The following is a 22,087-nucleotide window of genomic DNA, read 5'->3' as shown; positions in this document are numbered from 1 at the left end:
ATAGCATCAAGTTCTGCAGGTTAAGGGTTCAGTCCCACAAGACTGCCATCCTCACCCCCTTAAGATGCCAGTTGCAAGTCCAGAAGTTGTCACCTGGGCTTATTGTCAACAGCTATAGATCAGAGGTTCCCAAGACCTCCTCCTTGGGCTTCATTAGCTTGCTAGAGATGCTTATGGAACTCAGAGAAAAATTTTACTTACTAGATTACTGGTTTGTTATGAAAGAATATAACTGAGGAAACAGCCAGATGGAAGAGATGCATAAGGCAAGGCATGAGGAAAGGGTGTGGATCTTCCATCCCTTCTCCAAGCCGGCCACTTTCCCAGCACCTCCACATGTTCATCAACCCAAAAACTTTCTGACTTCCAACCTTTTGGGTTTTTACAGAAGTTTCATGACAAAGTCATAACTGATTAAATCGTTGGCCATTGGTAAATTCAATCTCCAGTTCCCCTCCCCTACCTGGAGGTCAGGGGCGTGGGAAGAAAAGCTTTACCCTCTCATTGCATGACCGAGTCTCTTGGCAACCAGCATCCCTCCTTAGATAGAGTCCAAAAGTCACCTCATTCATATGACAGAAGGTACCTTTGTCACTCATCACTTATGAAATTTCAAGGGTTTTAAGAACTGTAAGTCAGAAAACATATGATTACCAAATATATATGGTTATTTCTTATAAATCATAATATATAGATTTGACTGTATTTTAAGTGCCTCTTTTTTGTCTGTTTTTCAGGGAACCAAATGAACAGATGGTCAGAAATTCAAACTCTTCTTCAACACCACTGAGCAATACCCCTTTGTCTCCTGTCAAAAACAGTTTTTCTGGACAAACTGGTGTCTCTTCTCTCAAACCAGGCCCACTCCCATCAAACCTAGATGATCTGAAGGTATAGGATTTGGCACGATTTTCTTCTTTTTTCTTTTTTAACAAATACATCCGTACATTGTCAATAACATTCTGACCAACCAATTTCTTGTATAGAAGAGCAGTTTGGAGAAGCACATGGGAGGGACTCAAGGAGGTGAAAGTGTTAACTTCTGGGGTTGAAGGCCTGTCTCAGCATTATTGCTGGCCATGCAACCTTGGGCTAGTTTCTTAATCCTATTACACCTCAGATTCCTCATTTGCACAAGTGATTGATCGTGAAAATCAAATGCAATCATACATACATGATACAGCCTTGCCCAGAGAGCAGCTGTGGGGCTGACATGAGCTCTCAGCCAGAGGTCAGTTCTTTGGTGACTTTTCACCAAAATGATGAAATGAGAAAATAAGAACCATGTGGAGGGCTTTTCACAAATCTAAATATGTTCAACAGATCTGACTAATCTTTATTCAAAGTACTTATTTTCTCCCAGTGTTTTGAATGCTAAAGGATACTTTCCAGTAGGAAATGATGAGAATAGATGAAAGCTGAGTGTTTCTGGGAAAGTCGTGTTTCTTTTTATTAAAAGAAATATCATCAAGTAAGGATGTTAGTCTTTATTTATCAAGATAAAGTGTTGGTAACTCTGTGTCCATTATATGACTTAAAACAATGTACTATTTTCAGAAATCCCCCAGACTGAGACCTTCTGAAATGTGCTAGTGATTTACTGTGGCTCACAGAGCACACAGACCTCAGGTCACTGAGATGACCCTGAGCTTTGAGGTGAACCTACTGCGTTTCAGAGTGATCCTCAGGACTGCATATGCGTTCATCCAGTATTCACAGAAGAACTGGAAACGATGAATGCAGTGCCTTCAACTTCTCTAATGTGTGAGCTCCCATGCTTCCTGAAATGCTTCACTCCATTTTCAGCAATTACACCTGTTTACCTGGCTTCCACCTCATGTACTATTCTACCCCAACAAAGGATCTTTTCTTTTTTTTTTTTTTTAATATATTTATTGATTATGCTATTATAGTTGTCCCATTTCCCACCCACCCCACTCCATCCTGCCCACCCCCCTCCCTCCCACATTCCCCCCCTATAGTTCATGTCCATGGGTCATACTTATAAGTTCTTTGGCTTCTACATTTCCTACACTATTTTTACCCTCCCCCTGTCTATTTTCCACCTATCATCTATGCTACTTATTCTCTGTACCTTTACCCCCCTCTCCCCCTCCCACTCCCTTATTGACAACCCTCATGTTCTAGTTGTTTGCCTAGTTTGCTCTCATTTTTGTTTTATGTGTGGCAGTTAATAACTGTGAGTTTGCTGTCATTTTTACTGTTCCTATTTTTGATCTTCTTTTTCTTAGGTAACTCCCTTTAACATTTCATATAATAAGGGCTTGGTGATGATGAGCTTCTTTAACTTGACCTTATCTGAGAAGCACTTTATCTTCCCTTCCATTCTAAGTGATAGCTTTGCTGGATACAGTAATCTTGGATGTAGGTCCTTGCGTTTAATCTTGGGTAATGTAATTATGATGTGCCTTGGTGTGTTCCTCCTTGGGTCCAGCTTCTTTGGGACTCTCTGAGCTTCCTGGACTTCCTGGAAGTCTATTTCCTTTGCCAGATTAGGGAAGTTCTCCTTCATTATTTGTTCATCCTCTTCTCCTTCTGGCACCCCTATAATTTGGATGTTGGAACGTTTCAAGGTGTCCTGGAGGTTCCTAAGCCTCTCCTCATTTTTCCAAGTTCTTGTTTCTTCATTCTTTTCTGGTTGGATGTTTGTTTCTTCCTTCTGGTCCACACCATTGATTTGAGTCCCAGTTTCCTTCTCATCACTATTGGTTCCCTGTACATTTTCCTTTGTTTCTCTTAGCATAGGCTTCATTTTTTCATCTGTTTTTCGAATAGATTCAACCAAGTCTGTGAGCATATTGATAACCAGTGCTTTGAACTGTGCATCCGATAGGTTAGCTATCTCTTCGTCGCTTAGTTGTATTTTTTCTGGAGCTTTGAAGTGTTCTGTCATTTGGGCCATTTTTTTTTTTTTTCTTGGCGCCTCTGTTACTTTAAGGGGCGGAGCCTTAGGTGTTCACCGGGGCGGGGTTGCGCTGGTCTCTACGGCTGTGACGCTGTACGTGGGGGAGGGGCTGAGAGGGAGCAATGGCGGCCGCCTCACTCTCCTCCGGCTTTCAATCTTTCACTCCACTACCCACAATCAAACTGGGCCACTCTGTTGCTGGTTCCCGAGTGGGTGGGCTTGTGCACACTCTAGGCCCCTGTGGGTCTCTCCAACGACCTCTCCTGTGAGGCTGGGAGTCTCTCCTGCTGCTGCCCCAACCCCCACGGGCGTTTTCAATCAGAGGTTTGAGGCTTTATTTCCCCCGTGCTGGAGCCTTGGGTTACACCGTCTGCTTCGCTCCCCACCGTTCGTCCGATTTATCTGTGGGCGAATGTGGTGCCGCGGGGTGCTACCCGCCGCTCTGCCTGCCCCGTTCTCCGCCACTCTGAGTCTGGCCCTCTGGGTTTATCTGTGCAAATGTGGGACCACAGGGTCTGCCAGTGCTCGGACTGCCTGCGCCATTTGTCCCACACTCCGCCAGTCTCAGTCCCGCCACAGCCACGCGAGTCCTCTCCACCCCGGTGCCCGTCTCCGCCCCTCCTACCAGTCTGGATGAATGTTTATTTTCTATTTCCTTGGTGTTGGTCCCCCTTGCTGTTCGATTCTCTGTCAGTTCTGGTTGTGCGAGGAGGCGCAGTGTGTCTACCTACGCCGCCATCTTGGTTCTCGAAATGATTCACAAAGGATCTTTTCATTGTTTCCAAAAACCTAAATCATAAAAGTCCCCATGGTCTTCACTGTGCTAGTGTGACAGCCCTTTCTCAGCCCTCCCTTGCCACTCTCATTCCCATTCTCAGCCATTATCTTCTTTGGGAAGTAGGATGAGATCATTTCAAATTAAAGGAAATTCTATGGCTATCAAGTGCCAACACCAGGAAATAAAATGTATCTTGGTTCCTCTATACCTTCCACTTGAGTACAAGAGCTTAGAGGTTTGAATTTGGCGCCCATAACCTGGAAGAGAGTGCCAAGCATATGATAATACTCTCTAGAGTGGAGTAACCTTCCACTCCTGAGATCATAAATCCATAGAGGTAAAAGCAGGCTCTCTCACTTGAAAATAATATTACATTAAGTGAAATAAACCAGACAGAAAGAGACAATTATTGAATGAGTCTACTTATATGAGGTACCTAGAATAGTTAAATTTGGAGACACAGAAAGTAGATGGTGGTTACCAGGGGCAGGCGAGGTGAGAATGGGGACTTAGTGTTTAATGGGGACAGAGGTTCAGTTTGAGATCATGAAAAGGTTCTGGAGGTAGATGGTGGTGATTTTTGCCCAACACTGAACTGTATATTGAAAAATTATTAAGTGGTAAATTTTATGTTATATGTCTTTACCACAATAAAAAAGATTTCTTTTTTAAAGTAGTCTACCTCTGGATGGGAACCTGGGTCAGGTAGGACTGGAGATGCCTTGGCCCCAGAACAAACATAGTCCAGGGGTGATGTGCCAGCTGTCAGAACCCCCACCGTGGTGTCCACAGGGTAATTGGCTGGTTGTTGCCATAATAATTAGCATAGGTACTAGGAGATTATGATGATGACAGTGGCAACTACCATTTTTTAATATAAACTATCAGTCTTCCATTCTATTTAGATTTGTTTTAATTTTTATGCTGCAAGATAAGTTTTAAATGTGAACATAAAAATCAAAATCTTAAAGAGGTTAAATAATATGCAAGTTAACCAGCTAATAAATGACAAACCTGGGACCTGAACTTAAGTGACTGATTTCAAAGGCTTTGCTACTTCAGATGAGAATGGAAACAAGGGGAGGGACAGACAGAAGAAACGTTAACTGGACTTGACCACTGGGTGTGTTGGAGAGGGGAGAGGAAGAAACCTTCATCCAGTGCACCTGGGAGAGTTATACCAGAAGCAAAAATTAGGAGGGTAGCTTGAGGAACTGATCTGAAGGGGCGTTGGCAAGTTCATTCAGTCTGGGAAAGTTGAGTTGCAGGTACCAGCCGGACAACATAGAGAAAAACTTGTCTGCTTTCCATCTGTTATGAATATACCAACCTGGCTGGGCTCAACGGTGTTGTCAGGCATAGGCACCGAAATTTTGGGATTGTTTTCATAACAGGGAGGGTTGAAACTGGAAGAGTGGATGAGATAGAAGAGCAAAATGGAAAGAGGAGGGAAGGGTGGACATGGGAGAAAAGGAAGGAGAGAAGAGGAATAAGGGAAGCAAGTAATGTATGTGATCACACTTTGGGAAAGGAAGAAATAAGAGGAATTAATGAAGGTGACCCTCCAAAAAAGTAATTGGAAAGGTAAGGTAATGAAGAGTTTGGTTTCTCACTAAACACTTATAAGTGGTAATATCCCAGTCCATTTTTTTTGTTTTTGTTTTTGTATCCAGTTTCTAACAAACTGGGAGAAGGGAGAGAGAAAGGGAATGTGAAAGTGAGTGGGAAGCTTAAAGACTGGAACAACATTTGATGGATATTAAGAAATAATGGTTCATATTTTTAGATGTAATAATGGCATTGTATCTGTGTTTCTTTAAAGTACATAATCTTTTAGAGATACATACAAAATATTTAAAGATTAAATTAAATGATTTACTGCAACATAATTCCAAAAGCATAAAGGAAGATATGCTTTGCGTATAAATGAAACAAGACTGGGCATGAGGGCGTGAGTTGATCATTGTTGAGGCTGGGTGATGGGTGTATGGGATTTATTACCTTTTTGCATCTACTTTCATGTATGTTTGAAATTTTGCATTATAAGTGGTATAAAATTTCAATGATTGAAACATATGAATGATGAATATAAGAAAGAGGGTGTACAAGACTTTGTCCCAAACATTCTGAAATTTAAGGAAAACTGCACTTAAGAAGCATTCATATTATTTTAGAATTTGAGCTGCAATATTTAATAATGTAGTTTAAGTTATTCAGTGCCAGAACAGATTCTAAAAATAAATACAGAATTCATTAATTTAAGTAATTCAAAATTTAAACAATGAGTTGCCATTTTGTACTTTTTCAAGCCAGCCAATCTAAAAGAAAATAATGAAAACAATGCTAGCAAGACTGAGGGAAGGGAGGAGAGCACATTTATTGCTTGTGGCAGTGTAAGTTGTTGCAGACCTTTTAAAATAACTTAGCTGAGTGTAAAGTAATATATATTCATTTTTGAAATATAATAGGGTTTAGAGAAGTAAAGAGCATTTTAAAAGATAGTTGACTCACAAGTAGCATTACAGATTGTATTTCCTTCTACACTTAAAGTGCCCATGGACATTATTTTGTTTTAAAATAATTGTGTTAAAATAATTATGTGAGCATAAATTTCTGGCATGCTTTTTTGTTTAACACATGAACATTTTTCACAACTCTTAATAGTCAATAATTTTAAAAAATTAATAGCATATCATTTCAGTGATTCTGGTCCTGCTCAGGTGTGAGAATCACCCACAAAAAGGACCGTGTGGTGACAGTAGGAGGCAGAGCACCAGAGCATCAGCACATTTCAGGATGATTGGTGCCCCTCATTTCTGAACTTAGCTAGACGTCCGTTTTCTCATCCGTAAAATGGGGCCAGGGACCAGGATGGGGCTTGCGGGGCAGCACAGTAGGTGCCTCTGTGGTTCATTTGAGCTCCACATTTCTGGGCTATGTCTCTGATTCTGGAACCATGAAAATGTGGTCTATGACATATTTTAAGAGCATTATTAAAATTGTGCAGAACCAATTTATATTAGGTGCAGGGGAGGAAGTCACAAAGAAGTACTAAAAAGAGACGTGGACATTGTGAAATTCCACTTGTGATGTTTTCAAGTTAATGTAATAATAAGCGCACTTTTTAAAACATCGTCATTAAACAACACACTAACAGTGCCCTTTCTTTAGGTTTCTGAATTGAGACAACAGCTTCGAATACGAGGCTTGCCAGTGTCAGGCACAAAGACGGCCCTCATGGACAGGCTTCGGCCCTTCCAGGACTGTCCTGGGAACCCCGTGCCCAACTTCAGCGATATAACGACCGTCACTTTTCCTGTTACTCCTACCAACGCCCTGCCCAATTACCAGTCCTCGCCTTCCACCAGCGCCTTGTCTAACAGCTTCTACCACTTTGGCAGCACCAGCTCCAGCCCCCCCATCTCACCTGCCTCATCCGACCTATCGATGGCCGGGTCCCTGCCGGACACCTTCAATGATGCGTCACCCTCCTTCGGCCTCCACCCGTCCCCCGTGCACCTCTGCCCCGAGGAAAGCCTCGTGAGCAGCTTGAACGGGGGCAGCGTGCCTTCTGAGCTGGATGGGCTGGACTCAGAGAAGGACAAAATGCTGGTGGAGAAGCAGAAGGTCATCAATGAGCTCACCTGGAAGCTGCAGCAAGAGCAGAGGCACGTGGAGGAGCTGCGCATGCAGCTGCAGAAGCAGAAGAGGAACAAGTGCTCCGAGAAGAAGCCACTGCCCTTCCTGGGAGCCCCCATCAAGCAGGAAGATGCTGTCTCCAGCTGCCCTTTTGCATCCCAACAAATACCTGGGAAAAGACAAAGCAACAACTCGGACAGCCCAGCGCAGGCGTGCGAAGCTGCCCCACTCCTCCTGCCCCCTGGGAGCAGCCATTGTGTGGAGTCCTCGGGTCAAACCAACGTTCTTTCTTCCACGTTTCTCAGCCCACAGTGCTCTCCGCAGCACTCACCACTTGGGGCTGTGAAAAGCCCGCAGCATATTAGTTTGCCCCCATCACCAAACAACCATTACTTCCTAGCTTCGTCTTCAGGCACTCAAGGAGAAGGGCACAGGGTCTCCTCACCTGTCAGCACCCAGGGGTGTACTGCACAGGTAAGAACTCCTTGCTCCATGCCCAATGCACCCCTCCTCCTGGAAATGGGATATAGATTTGCAACACTAAAGAACTGATGTTGCACCCTAACTGGGAGGGTCAATGGTTGAAGCGCATCCAGTGCACCACAGGTTGTGGGTTCAATTCCCTGTCAGGGCACATGCCTAAGTTGTGGGTTCCATCCCTAGTCAGGGCACATACAGGAAGCAACTGCTCAATGTTTTTTGCTTGCATAGATGTTTCTCTCTCTCTCTCTCTCTCTCTCTCTCTCAAATCAGTAAACATATTCTCAGGTGAGAATTGAAAACAAAAGAGCTGATGTTGGAACTTTCAATGGGAAGTGTTTATCAAAAGTGCAACAGCAACTCCCAGACACCAAGATTCTCAGGCCTTCAGAGTAGACCAACCGGCTTCTCTGAGACAGGGACCAACACACTTGTTCTGTACAAAGCTAGATAATACTTTTGGCTTTGAGAGCATTATGGTCTCTGCCACAACTACTCAACTCCACACTATAGCACAAAAACAGCTGTAGAAACTTATAAACAAATGCAGATGGCTGAGTTCTAATAAAACTTTATTTACAAAAAAAACAAGTTTGGCTCACAGGGCTATAGATTGCCAACACCTATTTTCAGGATTCCTTACCCTAGGTCAAAGCAATGCATTAGGAGAGCCAAATGCGGAGTTAGCAGACCTTATTGCTCTCTCAGTGTGGTGATCTGCAGAGTGTAGACATTTACTGAGCACCTACTGTGTGCCAGACCAGGTCCTTTTCTAGTCTCTGGGGACTAGTACTGAACTAGCAAAAAAACAAACAAACAAAAAAACCCAACAACAAAAAACTCTATGCTCATGGGAAGGCAGACAGCAAATTTAAAAAAATAACTAAAATACATAATGTATTAGAAGATGATACATCCTATGGAGAGAAAGCAAAGAAGGAGAATGAGCAGTTTGGAAGTTTACAACCTTAAGTAAAAAGTCCAGGGACACTTAAGCAAAGCTTTGAAGGAAGTAATGGAAAAAGCCTTATGAATATTTGGGGTGAAGTCATGTCAAGCAAAGGATGAAGAGCAAGGGCAAAGGCCCTGAGGTGGGAGCATGCATGGAATGTCAAGCATCAGACAGAAGGCCAGTGTGGCTGGAGTGAAGTGAGAGGAGAATTGTAGGAGATGGCCCAGAAGATGAACTATTTCAAAGACTAAACTAAGGTCATCATCAAACACTTGGCTTTGTGTGTGAAGCCAAAGAATTATTAGGAGCCTCTATTTGAGCTTATCTGAGAAAGAAAATTATATTATCAAAAGGTTCTGAGCTCTATATCATTAGAAAGAGAATGGGAAAGAGACTCTTATTGACTGCATTCCTGCCATGTATATGTATGTCTATGTAATGTAAGTATGTCTTTGTCTATGTATATGTATGTCTTTGAGGCATGTATATGAGCAATCTTGTTCATCGTCAAAACAATCTTTTGGGCTTCAAGTCATTATTCTTTATTTGCCACTGAGGAAAATATGGTTCAGGGAGGTTAAGCTGTTGCCCAGGGTTGCACGGACCTGGAATTAGCTGATTATAAAATACAAGCTCTTGATTATGTTCCAGTTAAAGGTGAGATCATATGGTATTTGTCCCTCACCGTCTGGCTTATTTCACTTAGCATAATGCTCTCCAGTTTCATCCGTGCTGTTGCAAAGGGTATAAGCTCCTTCTTTCTCTCTGCTGCGTGGACAGGGGATTACAGGAACTACTATAAAGGACACATGGACAAAATCAAGGCAGAGGGTGGAGTTGGGGGAGGGAGGGGGGTTCGGCTGGGGTGGGGTGGAGGGATGGGGAGAAAAGGCATACAACTGTAATTGAATAACAATAAAAATTTAAAAAATAGTAATAAAAAAATGCAAGCTCTTTTTTCACTGAATATTCTCTATGCTGGGAGTATGAGGTGTGGCCATAGGTAATGAGAATATATTTTTATAGACCTAGTGGAACAACACATTCGAATTAATGATGCTCATCCCTGAATTGGCACTTTGGGAGGTGTTGGGACTTAAGTGCATTATCATCATCATTGATAACATTTATTGAATGCATTGTGTCCTTGGCAACCAAGGTAAAAGTAACTCATTTTATGCAGTGCTGGACCATGAGACATTCAATTCTAATGATATAGATACTCTCAAGAAGATCCAAATTTATACAGTGATTTATGGTTTACAAAGCACTCTTTAAAGACAGGAATGATTACATGATAAAAAGATATTGAGCAATATAGGATAACATTACTGACCTGTGTTTATGACATTGTGGTGGAGGTAGGGGTGGCAGATTGATCATGAAGGGATAGAAAAGTCCAGGAAGGCTTTAGGAAGGGGTTGAACTTAAATGGAAGTGTAGAGTTAAAAAAGGAGAGTTGGGAAAAGGACATTCCATGAGAAAAAGGGCTAAGGAGGTAGAATGTACAGGGCATGCTCAGGAAAGCTCAAAGAAGGATTAGCAGAATTTAAACTTGCAGAAGGAACTAATCCTTGACTGTGTAAAGTCTTGAATGCTAACCTTGGCTAGAAGTGGCGACCCTGTACTGTGGATATGTTGGAGCCACTGCAAGCTTCTGAGAAGAAGGTAATACATACACAGCTGCAATTGAGACTTTGGTCATAGAATTTAAGATAAGACACCAGAGCCAGTAAGGCTACTATCAAACACACCACAGGTGGGAATTTAATTTGTTACTTCTTTCTTTCCACAGAGCTCAGGAGTGCATGAGGGCCATCCTCCCAGCTTCTCTCCAAAGACTTCCAGCCTCCACCACCCTTTCTCTGGAGCTCCAGCAGACAGCAGTCATGGTACTGGGGGAGACACTTGTCCCAAAAGCCCAGGTGTACAGCAAAAGGTAGGCACCTGAAGAAAGGGTTAAACTTGGGATTGACTTTGCCTCTTCTCTTTTCTGTGGCCCTTGTCCTCCCAATTATGAGGTTCAAAGATGACATAAATGACATTTTAGATAGAAGCAAGTACCCTCGAAAGGGTCTCAAAGGGATGCCCAGGTACTCCAACTGGTCATTTCCTGGGATCATTCCAGTGGTCATGATGACTAAAAATGACCACCGTATGTTTGTGACACTACATGGCGAAGAAACCAGCTTCAGTGAAGTTGAAGATTGAATAGGGGAGTGTGGAAAAATAATGCTGGAGGAAGAGGGAAGTACATGGATCTGTGGTAAGGGTTGGAAGGATACAGAAAGTTGGGGTCACAGTGCAGAAAAAGGAAGAGATGGTACATATCAGCAGGTGGAAGAATCAGGGACATGAAGGTCCCGGGATACGGGGAGTTCCAAGGAGCAATGAAAAGGTGATAAGATGGAGCAAACATAATGGTCATGACACAAAAGTACTACCTACCACCAGCCAGGGCAAGCCATCCTTTGAAGACGGAGACCCTGAAATGGCCTAGGCAGAGCACAAACCCATCCATAATACATGAGGATGGTTCTTGAAGGGATTTCCCTAGCAGCACCTCCAACTCTCTGCAAATACACCCAGTTAGGAATGAAATAGCCTGGAGGACAAATTACTGCAGAAACTCCTGGGGTGATGGGCTTCTTTGTATTGGACTCTTTTACTTTATTTCCTCCCCTCATCATGCTTTCTCCTAACTGAAGAGGGTGTACCTTAGAGAGAGATGAATCTGTGAGGTTCTCATCAAAGATTGTCTCCAGCAATAAGTCTGTGGTGATATATACTATTGTTAACATACTAGATTTGTTTTCTAAGTGCTAACTCCTTTTTCCCCCTCAAATCAATTTTTCCAAAATTTAGCCTGTAATTTCTAATACAGAAGTAGTCCCATTTCTGACTCATGAATTGGTTGTCTATTTCTGCATTTTACTCACACAGATGGCTGGTTTACATTCTTCTGATAAGGCAGGGCCAAAATTTTCAATTCCATCCCCAACATTTTCTAAGTCAGCTTCAGCAGTTCCAGAGATAACACAGCCTCCATCCTATGAAGATGCAGTAAAGCAGGTAACCGCATGAATTGTTCTTTATAGAAGAATGGGCTGGGTACATTGGACCTTGTTTTACAGGGTGTGACTTCATGCCTGTGGGTTCCAGTATCGAGTACATCTGGTGCCTGCCCACCAGAATGGATAAAGTGTGTAGGTGCTAACTGTAGAAGGGTGCTGATGTGTACATAAGCTGTGTGAGGCTGAGGGAAGAGGTTTGTATGGGCACCCAGATGGCTGAACTTGGTGCCAGCTGGGCCACCAAACAGCAGCCTCTGTCACTAAGGCTGGGCAATGCTCAACTTCTCTGACATGAACTAGGGCTGATCTCTCCTTTATAATGATTCTAGGTAATGGTGCACTTAGCACCTCGTCCTGGCGCTACTCAAACCTATGCAAGCAGTTGTCAGGGTGACACTATGTAAGGTCCTTCCCTACTTCAGATTTCACTGTTCCTGGCAAAATGTTGGTTATTGAGCTGGGTGACAATGGAGGTTCATTGTATTCTCTACTTTCATTTATGTGTGAAAATTTTTAAAATAAAAGGTAAAAAAGAGAAGCAATTAATGATCTTATATTCTGGATGGCCTAAGTTGGTATCAAGTAACAGCTAGCCCTTCATATTTTGCAGAAAAAATATCTGCAAAATATGAAGGGCTCTTCCATACTGGTACCCCACCATTACATCAGGTTTCACTTGGCTTAGAAAGTATTTTAAATATTAGGAGATTTTATGCAAAGTGTAAGCTTTCTATTTCTGAAAAATTAGGGGATCTGGCTACACTAAGGCCATGATTCTGCCAGAAAACAATTGCCTGAAGCAAAGATTTACTGCCTCCTTGAACCACAATGTACGTTTTACAATCTACCCTTCTCCTTTGTTCTATATTTGGCCCATTCACATAACCTGTCAGACTGTGTAGGCATTGAATCCTCCTGGGCTGGCAAATGACTCATTCTTTGAGCAGTGCTCCCACCTGTATTGATTATTGACACCTGTGTTTATTGGAACTGCAGTCTCAAAGGAGTGAGATCAATCTGTGTCTCACCCTGGTATCTATGAACATCAACTGATCCTTCACAGTTTCAAAAGAAAAGAGAAAGGCCAAGCAAAGTGGACATCCATAAATAAGACTCTACTTAACTCCAATGAGCCAGAAGGGAGGGGTCCATTTCCTTCAAGTGTCAACAGGTTCCACAAACTATTGCAATGAGAAACTAGAGAAATATGAGCCACATTCTTGGACCATATTCACTTCCAAGTGGGATGAAGGGCCAAAACCCAGTTACACCCATGTTCATAGCAGCATTAGTCACAAAACCCGAAAGGTAGAAGCAACCCAAGTGTTTCTTCCCCAAGAGGACAAAGAGAATGTAGTATAGACAGACAATGAATATTATTCAGCCTTAACAAGGAAGGAAATTCTGCCATGAATGAACCTTGGAGACATTATGCGAAGTGAAAAAAGCCAGTCACTAAAGGCAAAATACTATATATGAATCCACTTGTATATGGTATCTAGAGTAGTCAAATTCATAGGGACAGGAAGTAGTATGGTGGTTGCCAGGGGCTGGGAGAAGAAGGGAATGGGGAGTTGTTGATTAATGAGGACAGAGTTTCACTTCTACAAGATGAAAAAGTTCCGGAGATGGATAGTGGTGATAGTTGCACAACGTGAACGTACTTAATGCCACTGAACTGTGCACTCTGAAATGGTTAAGATGGTAAATTTTATGTTTCATGTATTTTACCACAATGAAAAATATAACTAACCAAGTCTAGTTCAAAAGCCTGTAGTGCTGCTTCTAATGATCTCCTGTCGAAGAGGTAGCCGCCTTCTGACTTCTCTGTCCTCCTTTGGTTAATTTGTAACAGCAGATGACTCGAAGTCAACAGATGGACGAACTCCTGGATGTCCTCATTGAGAGTGGAGGTGAGATGCTATGTGCCTTGCCCATTGGGATGTTCTGCTTCTGCATGTACTCTAGGGAGCAAACCCGGATGCTCACTGTAAATGGGACCAAACCTCTATGGGAAGAGTGGTCTCTCCATCTGAGCTTCCTGTCCACTTTGAGCAGATAGAGGAAGGCATTACTGGATGATCCCTAACTGCCTTTGTCCCTTTGTCCAAGGAACACTTTCACCAATCATTTTAACAGGTTTCATGTTTCAACTCAGTCCCTGTTTCCCTAATGTTTTCCTTGCTATACTATTTCTCTCTACTGTTCTAATGCCAATGTCCGTATCTTCTTAATTAAGAAGGATAAAGCAAGTTTTTGTGCCACCTACTCAAAATGAAATTCAATTAGTAATGTCCCATTGGATGGTCCATTCATGCTTAAATATCATTCAAGCTAGCAATAAAATTTATCAACATATTCTTTTTGCCTTTTTTAAGTCATTTATTTATTTACTTAAAATTACACAGTATGTGCTTATAATTTGAAACCATACAAAAAAAATAAGGTCACGTAAGGAGTAGGTGTTGATAGAATGGAACAAACCTCAGGTCTGACCCTTAAGTAACAATACAAGGTTTCAGAGAAAGAGTGTCCAGGTGGCTGGCTCAATGCTGTGCTGGACCAAGTCCCCACCTCTGCAGACTCTGCAGTCTGGTAAGGCAGACTGACAACAAGCGAGTGAACAGGCAGGTCCTCCACTGTAACAAGAGAGAAGAAGGCAAAGATGGGCACAGATGTGGGTATCCTTGTACATTTTATGATGGAAAGATGAGAAGGTTCAAAGCAGACACATTTATATTTTAAGTAAAATGTGTGGTGAGGTCAGCAAAGAGTACTTGTACAGGAAGGGAGCATGGGGGATTCGAAGAAAGAAGGAAAGTTATGAATCATTCATGAATTAATTGAGTTTCTAGAGAAACACAGTAGATTGCTACACCATGGATTTAAAGGGAAACCAGTCAGCTTCATTGTGTAATTTTCCTCTTACAATGTCCAACTGATCCAGGGCAGGCTCAAAAAATACAGATTGTAAGATTCACCCAAGTGTGGGGTTTTGCCAGGGGAGAATGGTGGAAGGGGAAAAGTACAAGGATATAGAGGATATTTATAAAGGAATAATTATAATGGTGGACCAGAGTACATAGCCTGGACAAGGACAGAAATAAAAACCAGAAGGGACTGATGGATGGTGATAAAATAGCAGAGTCGGTAGATTGGAGTGACTCCAAGTGGCAGAGAAGTTGTTGTCCGTGGGTAAGCTGCGGGAAAAGGAGGGGGTGGATTGAAGGTGGGAAATTTTGCTTGAAATTGAGCTTTCAGGGGAATGCAGTATTTGGAAATGACAAGGTCCAGCATGTGTCCAAGAGTGAGATTGAAGGAATCACTGAAATTGAGAGCAATGGTGGTATCAAGAAACTGAGAGGCCAGGTGGACAATGGGTCACTTTTGAGGATGCTGAAGTTACATGGGATGACAAGAGTTGATGTGAGGAAAAGACAATAAACTGGGGAATAGTTTTCAGTGGATGAGGAAGAGTAGTCAGGAGGCTGGGGTGGGGTGGGATTGCAGGGAGGGCAGCATGACCCTCAAAACCACTGAGGAGTTATAAGAAGGTGATGGAGTGACAATCAGAGAGTGGCAGCAGGTGGCACCCAGGAAGGCTTGCTTTCTGGCTCTGAAGTAAATGAGCCCACACTGAGGGTGTAACAGAGGATGCAATGTCCTCAGGGGACAGCCAGGTGTCAGTGGAGGAGCAGGTAAAGGAAACTACTTTGAGAATTTAATAAACACAATGAAATTTCCAGAAAGAAAGGATTTGGAGAGAGACTGGGGGTGGAGGGTGGGGAGAAGAATTGGGGATATATAGAGCAGCTCAGGATGAGACAGGGTGATAATCAATGACCAGAGAAGCAGAGCCAACTCCTGTATCTAAATGTAACTCATTCATTCCAAAGGTTCACAGTATGTGGTGTGCTCTCTGTGAAGTGATTTGACAGTTTGCATTGTGTTTTAACAACAGAAATGCCCGCAGATGCCCGAGAGGATCATTCATGTCTACCAAAAGTCCCGAAGATGCCCAGGTCTTCCCGAAGCCCTACTGCTGCCCTCCCCAAGCCTTCAGCTTCCTTTGAACAAGTGCCTTCAGGGGCCCAGCTACCCTTTGATCACTATGGCACAGACAGTGATGAGCACCTTGAAGTCTTACTAAATTCCCAGAGCCCCTTAGGAAAGGTGAGCGATGTTGCCCTTCTAAAAATTGGGAGTGAGGAGCCTTCTTTCGATGGCATGATGGATGGATTCTCGGGGAAGGCCTCAGAAGACCTCTTCAATGCGCATGAGATCTTGCCAGGCCCCCTCTCCCCAATGCACACTCAGTTTTCACCTTCTTCTGTGGACAGCAATGGGCTGCCATTAAGCTTCACCGAATCTCCCTGGGAAACCATGGAGTGGCTGGACCTCACTCCGCCAAGTTCCACACCAAGCTTCAGCTCCCTCACCACCAGTGGGCCAAGCATCTTCAACATTGATTTTCTGGATGTCACAGATCTCAATTTGAATTCTCCCATGGACCTTCACTTACAGCAGTGGTAGAATGCCTGATGCACAAGTGCTAAGGAAGACCAATAGAATTCCACAACCATAAATATTTACATTATTCAAACAGAGGAGCAGGAGGAGGAGATTAAAAAGAAGCAATGGAGACTTCTGTGACAACCAACAAGCACAAATAAGAGTCATTTTTTATACATATAAACTGTAATATTTACCATCATTCAATGACTATTAATGATTTCAGCAATGCTCTTAAAAATGCTCTTTGTCAGATCAAAAATGCCAAAAAAATTCTTTCACTACCTTTTCAAACACCAGCATTTTTTTTAGCCCATAACTTAAGTAAGGTATTATTAGGGCATAATCTCACCTCATAAGTTTTTCTTGTGAGTTTATTGGACCTACTGTGGAAAGAAAACTCTTTTGGGAGTACAGGAAAGTCAATCCATCAAAGGTTATGAAAGGCATACCTGTGATGGAGGCTGATTCTCATCTCTCCATTACCTGCCTTTCAAAATATCATTAAAGCCCAGTTTCAGTTATGGAGTTCTTGAGGCAGAATAGAGGGACAGAACCAATTCTTTCCAGGAAAGAAGAATCAACTCAGTGTCCCTCAGCCACAAAGCTGCCCCATTGTAGTGGTTTCCAATCTTCTACCCAGGACTCTGTGTGGTCACTGATAAAAACTACCCTAGCTGGAACTTCCCTCTTTCTCAGCCAATTAGCCAAATCACTCCCACTCTCTCTGTGGTGATAAGCACTGCCAAACAGGCAAGAAACTCCTGCCATGGAAGGTTCTCCAACGCAATACCCTTTAGTTCCAAAGACTAGTAATGACCATCCAAGCAGATCAAAGATCGAAAGGATCTGTCTAGCCTCAGGAAGCCCTGTCAGGGACAATTCAGACAGCACTAGAGAACGTTGTTTCACATATCATGGGGATATGTACCAATATACCAATCCTTTCTTGCTCCTCTTTTGAATACCTTTTTTTTTCCTGCGCCAACATTGGGAGAAGAGGACTTCTTAGATCTAAGAATCTGCCATATTCCTAGTAAAGCCATATTTTAAAAAGCCAAAACTCCAGGTTTTCCTGGAAAACTTCTCCATATGCATAATTTGCTGCCAAAGGAAGTTGAAAGAATGTCCTTAGGAAGAAACTGGTGACTTAGCCCATCAGTCACAAAGCTCATTCTACCCTCATTTGATGTACAGCAATCATTGATTTGGGTTGCTCTGGGGAAATTGGAGATCATTATATTGTAAAGATAAATATGAAATACATTGACAAGGAGAGAGTATTTTTGGTATGGATTTCTGAAAGAAAACACAATTGTGTATTGAAGATGATGGAAGGGAGAACAGAAAATGGTTTCATGCGCATTCCTCATCACCTCTCAGGCTTCTGCTGGGAGCTGAAAAACTCAGATGTCAGGATGGTCTCCCTAAGGTTCACTGTGGCTTTGCCCCACCGTGTTTATAGTGTTGCATGCTGTAGAAAGTAGCACCTGCTGTTGTTTTTATAATTTAAATCACTAAGGCACTGTTTTCTCATTTTGTAAAAAATGTTGTTCACTGTGCACTTACAGAGAGAATAACCAAAAATGTTGTGATTTTAGAAGTTCTTTTTTGATAAATTGAAGATTTAGAAGTCATTCCATTGTTACCTTGTTAACTTGTGTGAACAGAGTGTTTTTGGTGACTGCTACTCTGAAAGCTGCCAGACCTTACTAGGGGTGGGGGATATATATATAAAACACACACACATGCACATGTGATAGGTATATATACACACACATGTATGTGTGTATATAGGCACACATACATACATACATGTGTATATATACATATACGTGTGTGTATGTGTATGCATCTTGAAAAGCAGTGTTACAGAGTTCTACACCAAAAACCTTTAAGCCTTGATCTGCTGTGAAATGATACTTGGCCTTTCTCACTTCGAGTTCTAATTAACCAACCAGACTACACGTTGCCTCTCTGCGTGTGACTAATGGCTCCAGCCCAATGACTCACAGCCACTTGCTTACCATGAACGAGCTCATCTTGACAATGAATATGGATGTGAAAAGACAGAATAGCTTCACCATTAGTAGCTTGAAATGGCAATACAGTCTCTCATAGAAGAGCATAAAAGGAACCTAAAAATTGTTTTACATTCCTTGATTGGCATTGTGCTTTAAAAGATCCACATGGTAAATTTTTCATTTTGCTTTTATGTCAGTCATCAGAACCAAAAATCTAGAGGGAAAAAATATTAGTCTTCTCTCTGAAGCTGAAGCATGGGAAGAAACCCTTATTAACACATTCCTCATATTGGTTTATTCCTCAGATGTTGAAATTCCATTTGGATCTTAACAAAGCTTGCTGGTCAGTACATTTTTCATGTGTTACGTTGTGTGTTTTGTGTGTTATCCACCCCACACCCCGCCCCTTACTTCCTTTGGAAAACAAACCATAGTGTCCCTACTCTGAGACTGTGGTCTGAGTGTTAATTATTTTTTTCTTTGGGTATTTCTGTCTGAAGGAATAGCCACTTGGTTAGGAGGACTCTGTACTTTGTAAGTGTCTGCATCTTTAGGGATCCTTTTAGGATATTACCTTGTACAGATATACATGCTTCACAGTTGCCAAAAGATGGATCCTATTTGCTACTGCAAACCAACAAACTCAACACAGATCAGACCCCTGGACTGTTGATTGCAACTTCCTTCCACAGTCTCCAAACAGCATATTCACTCTATCTCTTTGTAGCTCAGAGGAGATGTTTGTGGAATAAAACTGAGGATAATTGGGAGAAAACTGATGAAGTTGGCTTTTTCCCATGGGGGAGATAATTCATGTTAAAGATTCATCTGTCTCCTATTAAGAATTTTTATTTTAAGTTCTTTTAAACTCTTAGTTGTGTGCTCTACTTTGGTGACAAGTTGGACCTGACAAAAAGATGTACAGCGACTTATAAAGATGGCCACATTCATGTTTCTTAATGCCCTTAGAGCCTGAAAATGACTACCTGTGATTTTCTCAATGCTCCTGGAATCTGTGGTGAAGCAGACCTGTGGATCTGCAGCCACTGTGAATGCTGTTGTAGCCTCTTACGTTCATACTGATCTAGTGGAGTCGGAAAATTCATTTCTGCAAATGTTTTCATTAAGCCACTACTCATTAGTAGTAGCCCTGTTTCTAATAATGGTATTGATATGACACACTTTCTATTATAAGGGACAGAGAGGGAAGGGGAAAAGAAAGGAGGAAGGAAGAGAAGAAGGAAGGAAGGAAGGAAGAGGGGATGGAAGGAAGGAAGGAAGAGGGGATGGAAGGAAGGAAGGAAAAAAGGTCCAAATTTCCTGATCTATGAACCTCTCAGTTCAACTGAGACATTGCATGATGAAAAGTCATTCTTTAAAAATGCAATAATGGCACCATAAATGAGGAAACCAAGAGAGTCTCCACCTAAATATTCAAGGGTCTAGGAACTGGAAACTTTTCCCATTCAGGCATTTATTTCCAACCTGAAGAGGGAGAGAGAGAGAGAGAGGAAGGGAGGAAGGGGGGGGGAGAGAGAGAGAGAGAGAGAGAGAGAGGAGAGAAACTATCCCAAGCATTTGAGACAGTCCTTTTCAAATATTATTTAAATTCTATCAAGTCTCCTAGAAACAGATCATGGTCTGGCTGAAAATCCCTGCATCAAATTCACTCATCCAATGGATAATTACTTGATGTCTAACCTGTGCAAATCACAAAAATCCTCAGATTTCCAACATCATACTGACTCAGCACAGGTGGTTTAGATTTTGGGTGGGTGGCTGGGGGTTGCAGTTGCTATGAGGATGGACCCTGGGAATCTCCCAGTCCTCAACCCAGAAACCCTTTAGCTATGATAAAAAATGTGTGTGTGGGGGGGGGGGTCTTCATTTTTCCAAGAGGGAGAGCAGAGGGCTCCTTTTTAGCTAAGAGCTGTCACTCACACAAATATTCTGTTCTTGTCTCTTTCTCAATGATCAAACAGTAGCAGTACATCACTTGGAGATCTTTCATTATCTCCTACCACTTTAAACATTTGTGAGAGTTTTAGGGTTTATTTTTATCTCTAGATACAGGGTCCCTTGAAAATCCACGATGGGAGAAGAAAACTTTTTTTTTTTTTGTCCTACTGCTTATGCTCAGTCTCCATATCAAGTTCTCTCTACAACAGGGACACTTACCAGAGGGGAGGGGTTGTCCAAGTTGAGCCTCCACCCCTTAGCAGAAAAGCTGCAGAGTGCAAAGTCATGTGGGCCTCCACTTTGAGGTTTGGCTGCATTGTCAAGGTGGGAAACCCCCAAATATGGGCATACTGTGTGCTTCAGATATGAGAGAACTTGGAGTGAAAAGAGTCTGGGGTCTTTGCTTTCCTATAAATCCAGTATAAACCTGCAAGGTGGTTCAGATGCTGAAATTGCTAGTGCTTTATTATAAAGATGATATTAATAGATGTGCAGAGTCCGGGTCCTGAAAAGAAAAAAAGATGGCCCTATAAGGCTGAGAGCTGCTCAGGTTGTGTGAAGGAGCTGGGTTCTATTCAAGAATCCACATTTTCAGGGGACCCCAGGCTAGGTTGAGACTATGCATCAAAAGATGATTTTAAGACAAGAAAAGATTTTGGAAGAATTTTACTATTATTTGCCAGGGAAACTGTAGGATTCATTGGGTTCCATAACATACCAGTATGTTTCACTTCTGATTCTAGGATTTGGCAATTTTCCCTATGAATTTAGACAAACTCCTAAACATCTCTTGTGCTTATTTTAACCACCTGCTGGTACATGAGTTTCCTATGAATGTTTTAACAGCTCCTGAATGTTTATGGAAAGGGAGTAGAACAATGGGGATCCTGGATGCCATTCTAATGTTTTCCAAAGGAAGGGAACCCACACTGCCCCAGCGCCCCCAGCGCCACATGCAATGAGGAAAGAGGGTGATGCCGTGCTGGGTGCTCAAAACCTTCTCTTGCTGCAACACATCGAGGTGCTTTGTAAAGGAATCAAAAGACCAGGCATACATTCTCTATGGGGCCCCTGTGTGGCATTGTTTTCATGTTGGTCTCCTTTGCTCAACTATGCATACACTAGAAAGAAGTGTGGGTTACCAGGAAGAGAAAAGAAGCAATGGCAAAAATACCAAAGTTGGCATGTGTTCTTTTTATATACATATATTTTTAAATAAAATGTTTATTTAAAAAAAAGATGTAAGCTTCTTCCTTGACTATATGATGTATGAGGTACTGTACTAAGCACACTAAGTCTGTCATTTCCTTTTCCCTCACAGTGGTGCCATGAAGTAGCACTGTTATTAATCTTATTTTATTATCCCTATTTTACACATGAAGACACCAAGTTTCAAAGAACCTAAGTTGATCAAGGTTACACACCTAGAAAATGGCAGAGCCAGTAGGCAAGCTTTGCTTATCCTCAAAGCCCCTGATCTTCAAAACTGCAGATGTCACCTTCACTTACTGCTGGTCAGACTAGTAACATGAGGACTTTCATGAAAAGGACTGACTTGCAAGGTACATAACTGCCTATTAAAATACATGCACACACAGCTTAGTGAACCCATTGTTTTCATTGATTTAGCAACTAAGCAAACTAAATAATAGAAAATTAGGCTTCAAGATGACCTATAAGATATATATAGACTGTCTAAGTAGGACCCAGGATTTACCTGCTTTTCTCTCCTAACTATATTTC

The 22,087-nt window shown here is 42.2% G+C and overlaps 1 protein-coding gene across 4 annotated transcripts in view; it reads left to right on the top strand.

Annotated features, from left to right (window-relative positions):
• MYOCD (myocardin) overlaps window positions 1–21,159 on the top strand; it is a 91,765-nt gene extending 70,606 nt beyond the window's left edge. For all 4 annotated transcript variants that reach the window (XM_053911698.2, XM_045199219.3, XM_045199220.3 and 1 more), the window contains 6 exons: window positions 738–891; window positions 6,876–7,817; window positions 10,571–10,714; window positions 11,719–11,847; window positions 13,705–13,762; window positions 15,811–21,159. In XM_053911698.2, coding sequence (XP_053767673.1) covers window positions 738–891; window positions 6,876–7,817; window positions 10,571–10,714; window positions 11,719–11,847; window positions 13,705–13,762; window positions 15,811–16,382 — 1,999 coding nt within the window. In that variant the 3' untranslated portion in view covers window positions 16,383–21,159. The remainder of the gene's footprint in view (window positions 1–737; window positions 892–6,875; window positions 7,818–10,570; window positions 10,715–11,718; window positions 11,848–13,704; window positions 13,763–15,810) is intronic.
• The last annotated feature ends 928 nt before the right edge of the window (window positions 21,160–22,087 follow it).

Source organism: Desmodus rotundus, chromosome 9, assembly GCF_022682495.2.
Source record: "Desmodus rotundus isolate HL8 chromosome 9, HLdesRot8A.1, whole genome shotgun sequence".
Taxonomy (NCBI): Eukaryota; Metazoa; Chordata; class Mammalia; order Chiroptera; family Phyllostomidae; genus Desmodus; species Desmodus rotundus.
Note: the sequence above shows the minus strand (reverse complement) of the source record. Positions and strands in the feature narration are given on the sequence as shown.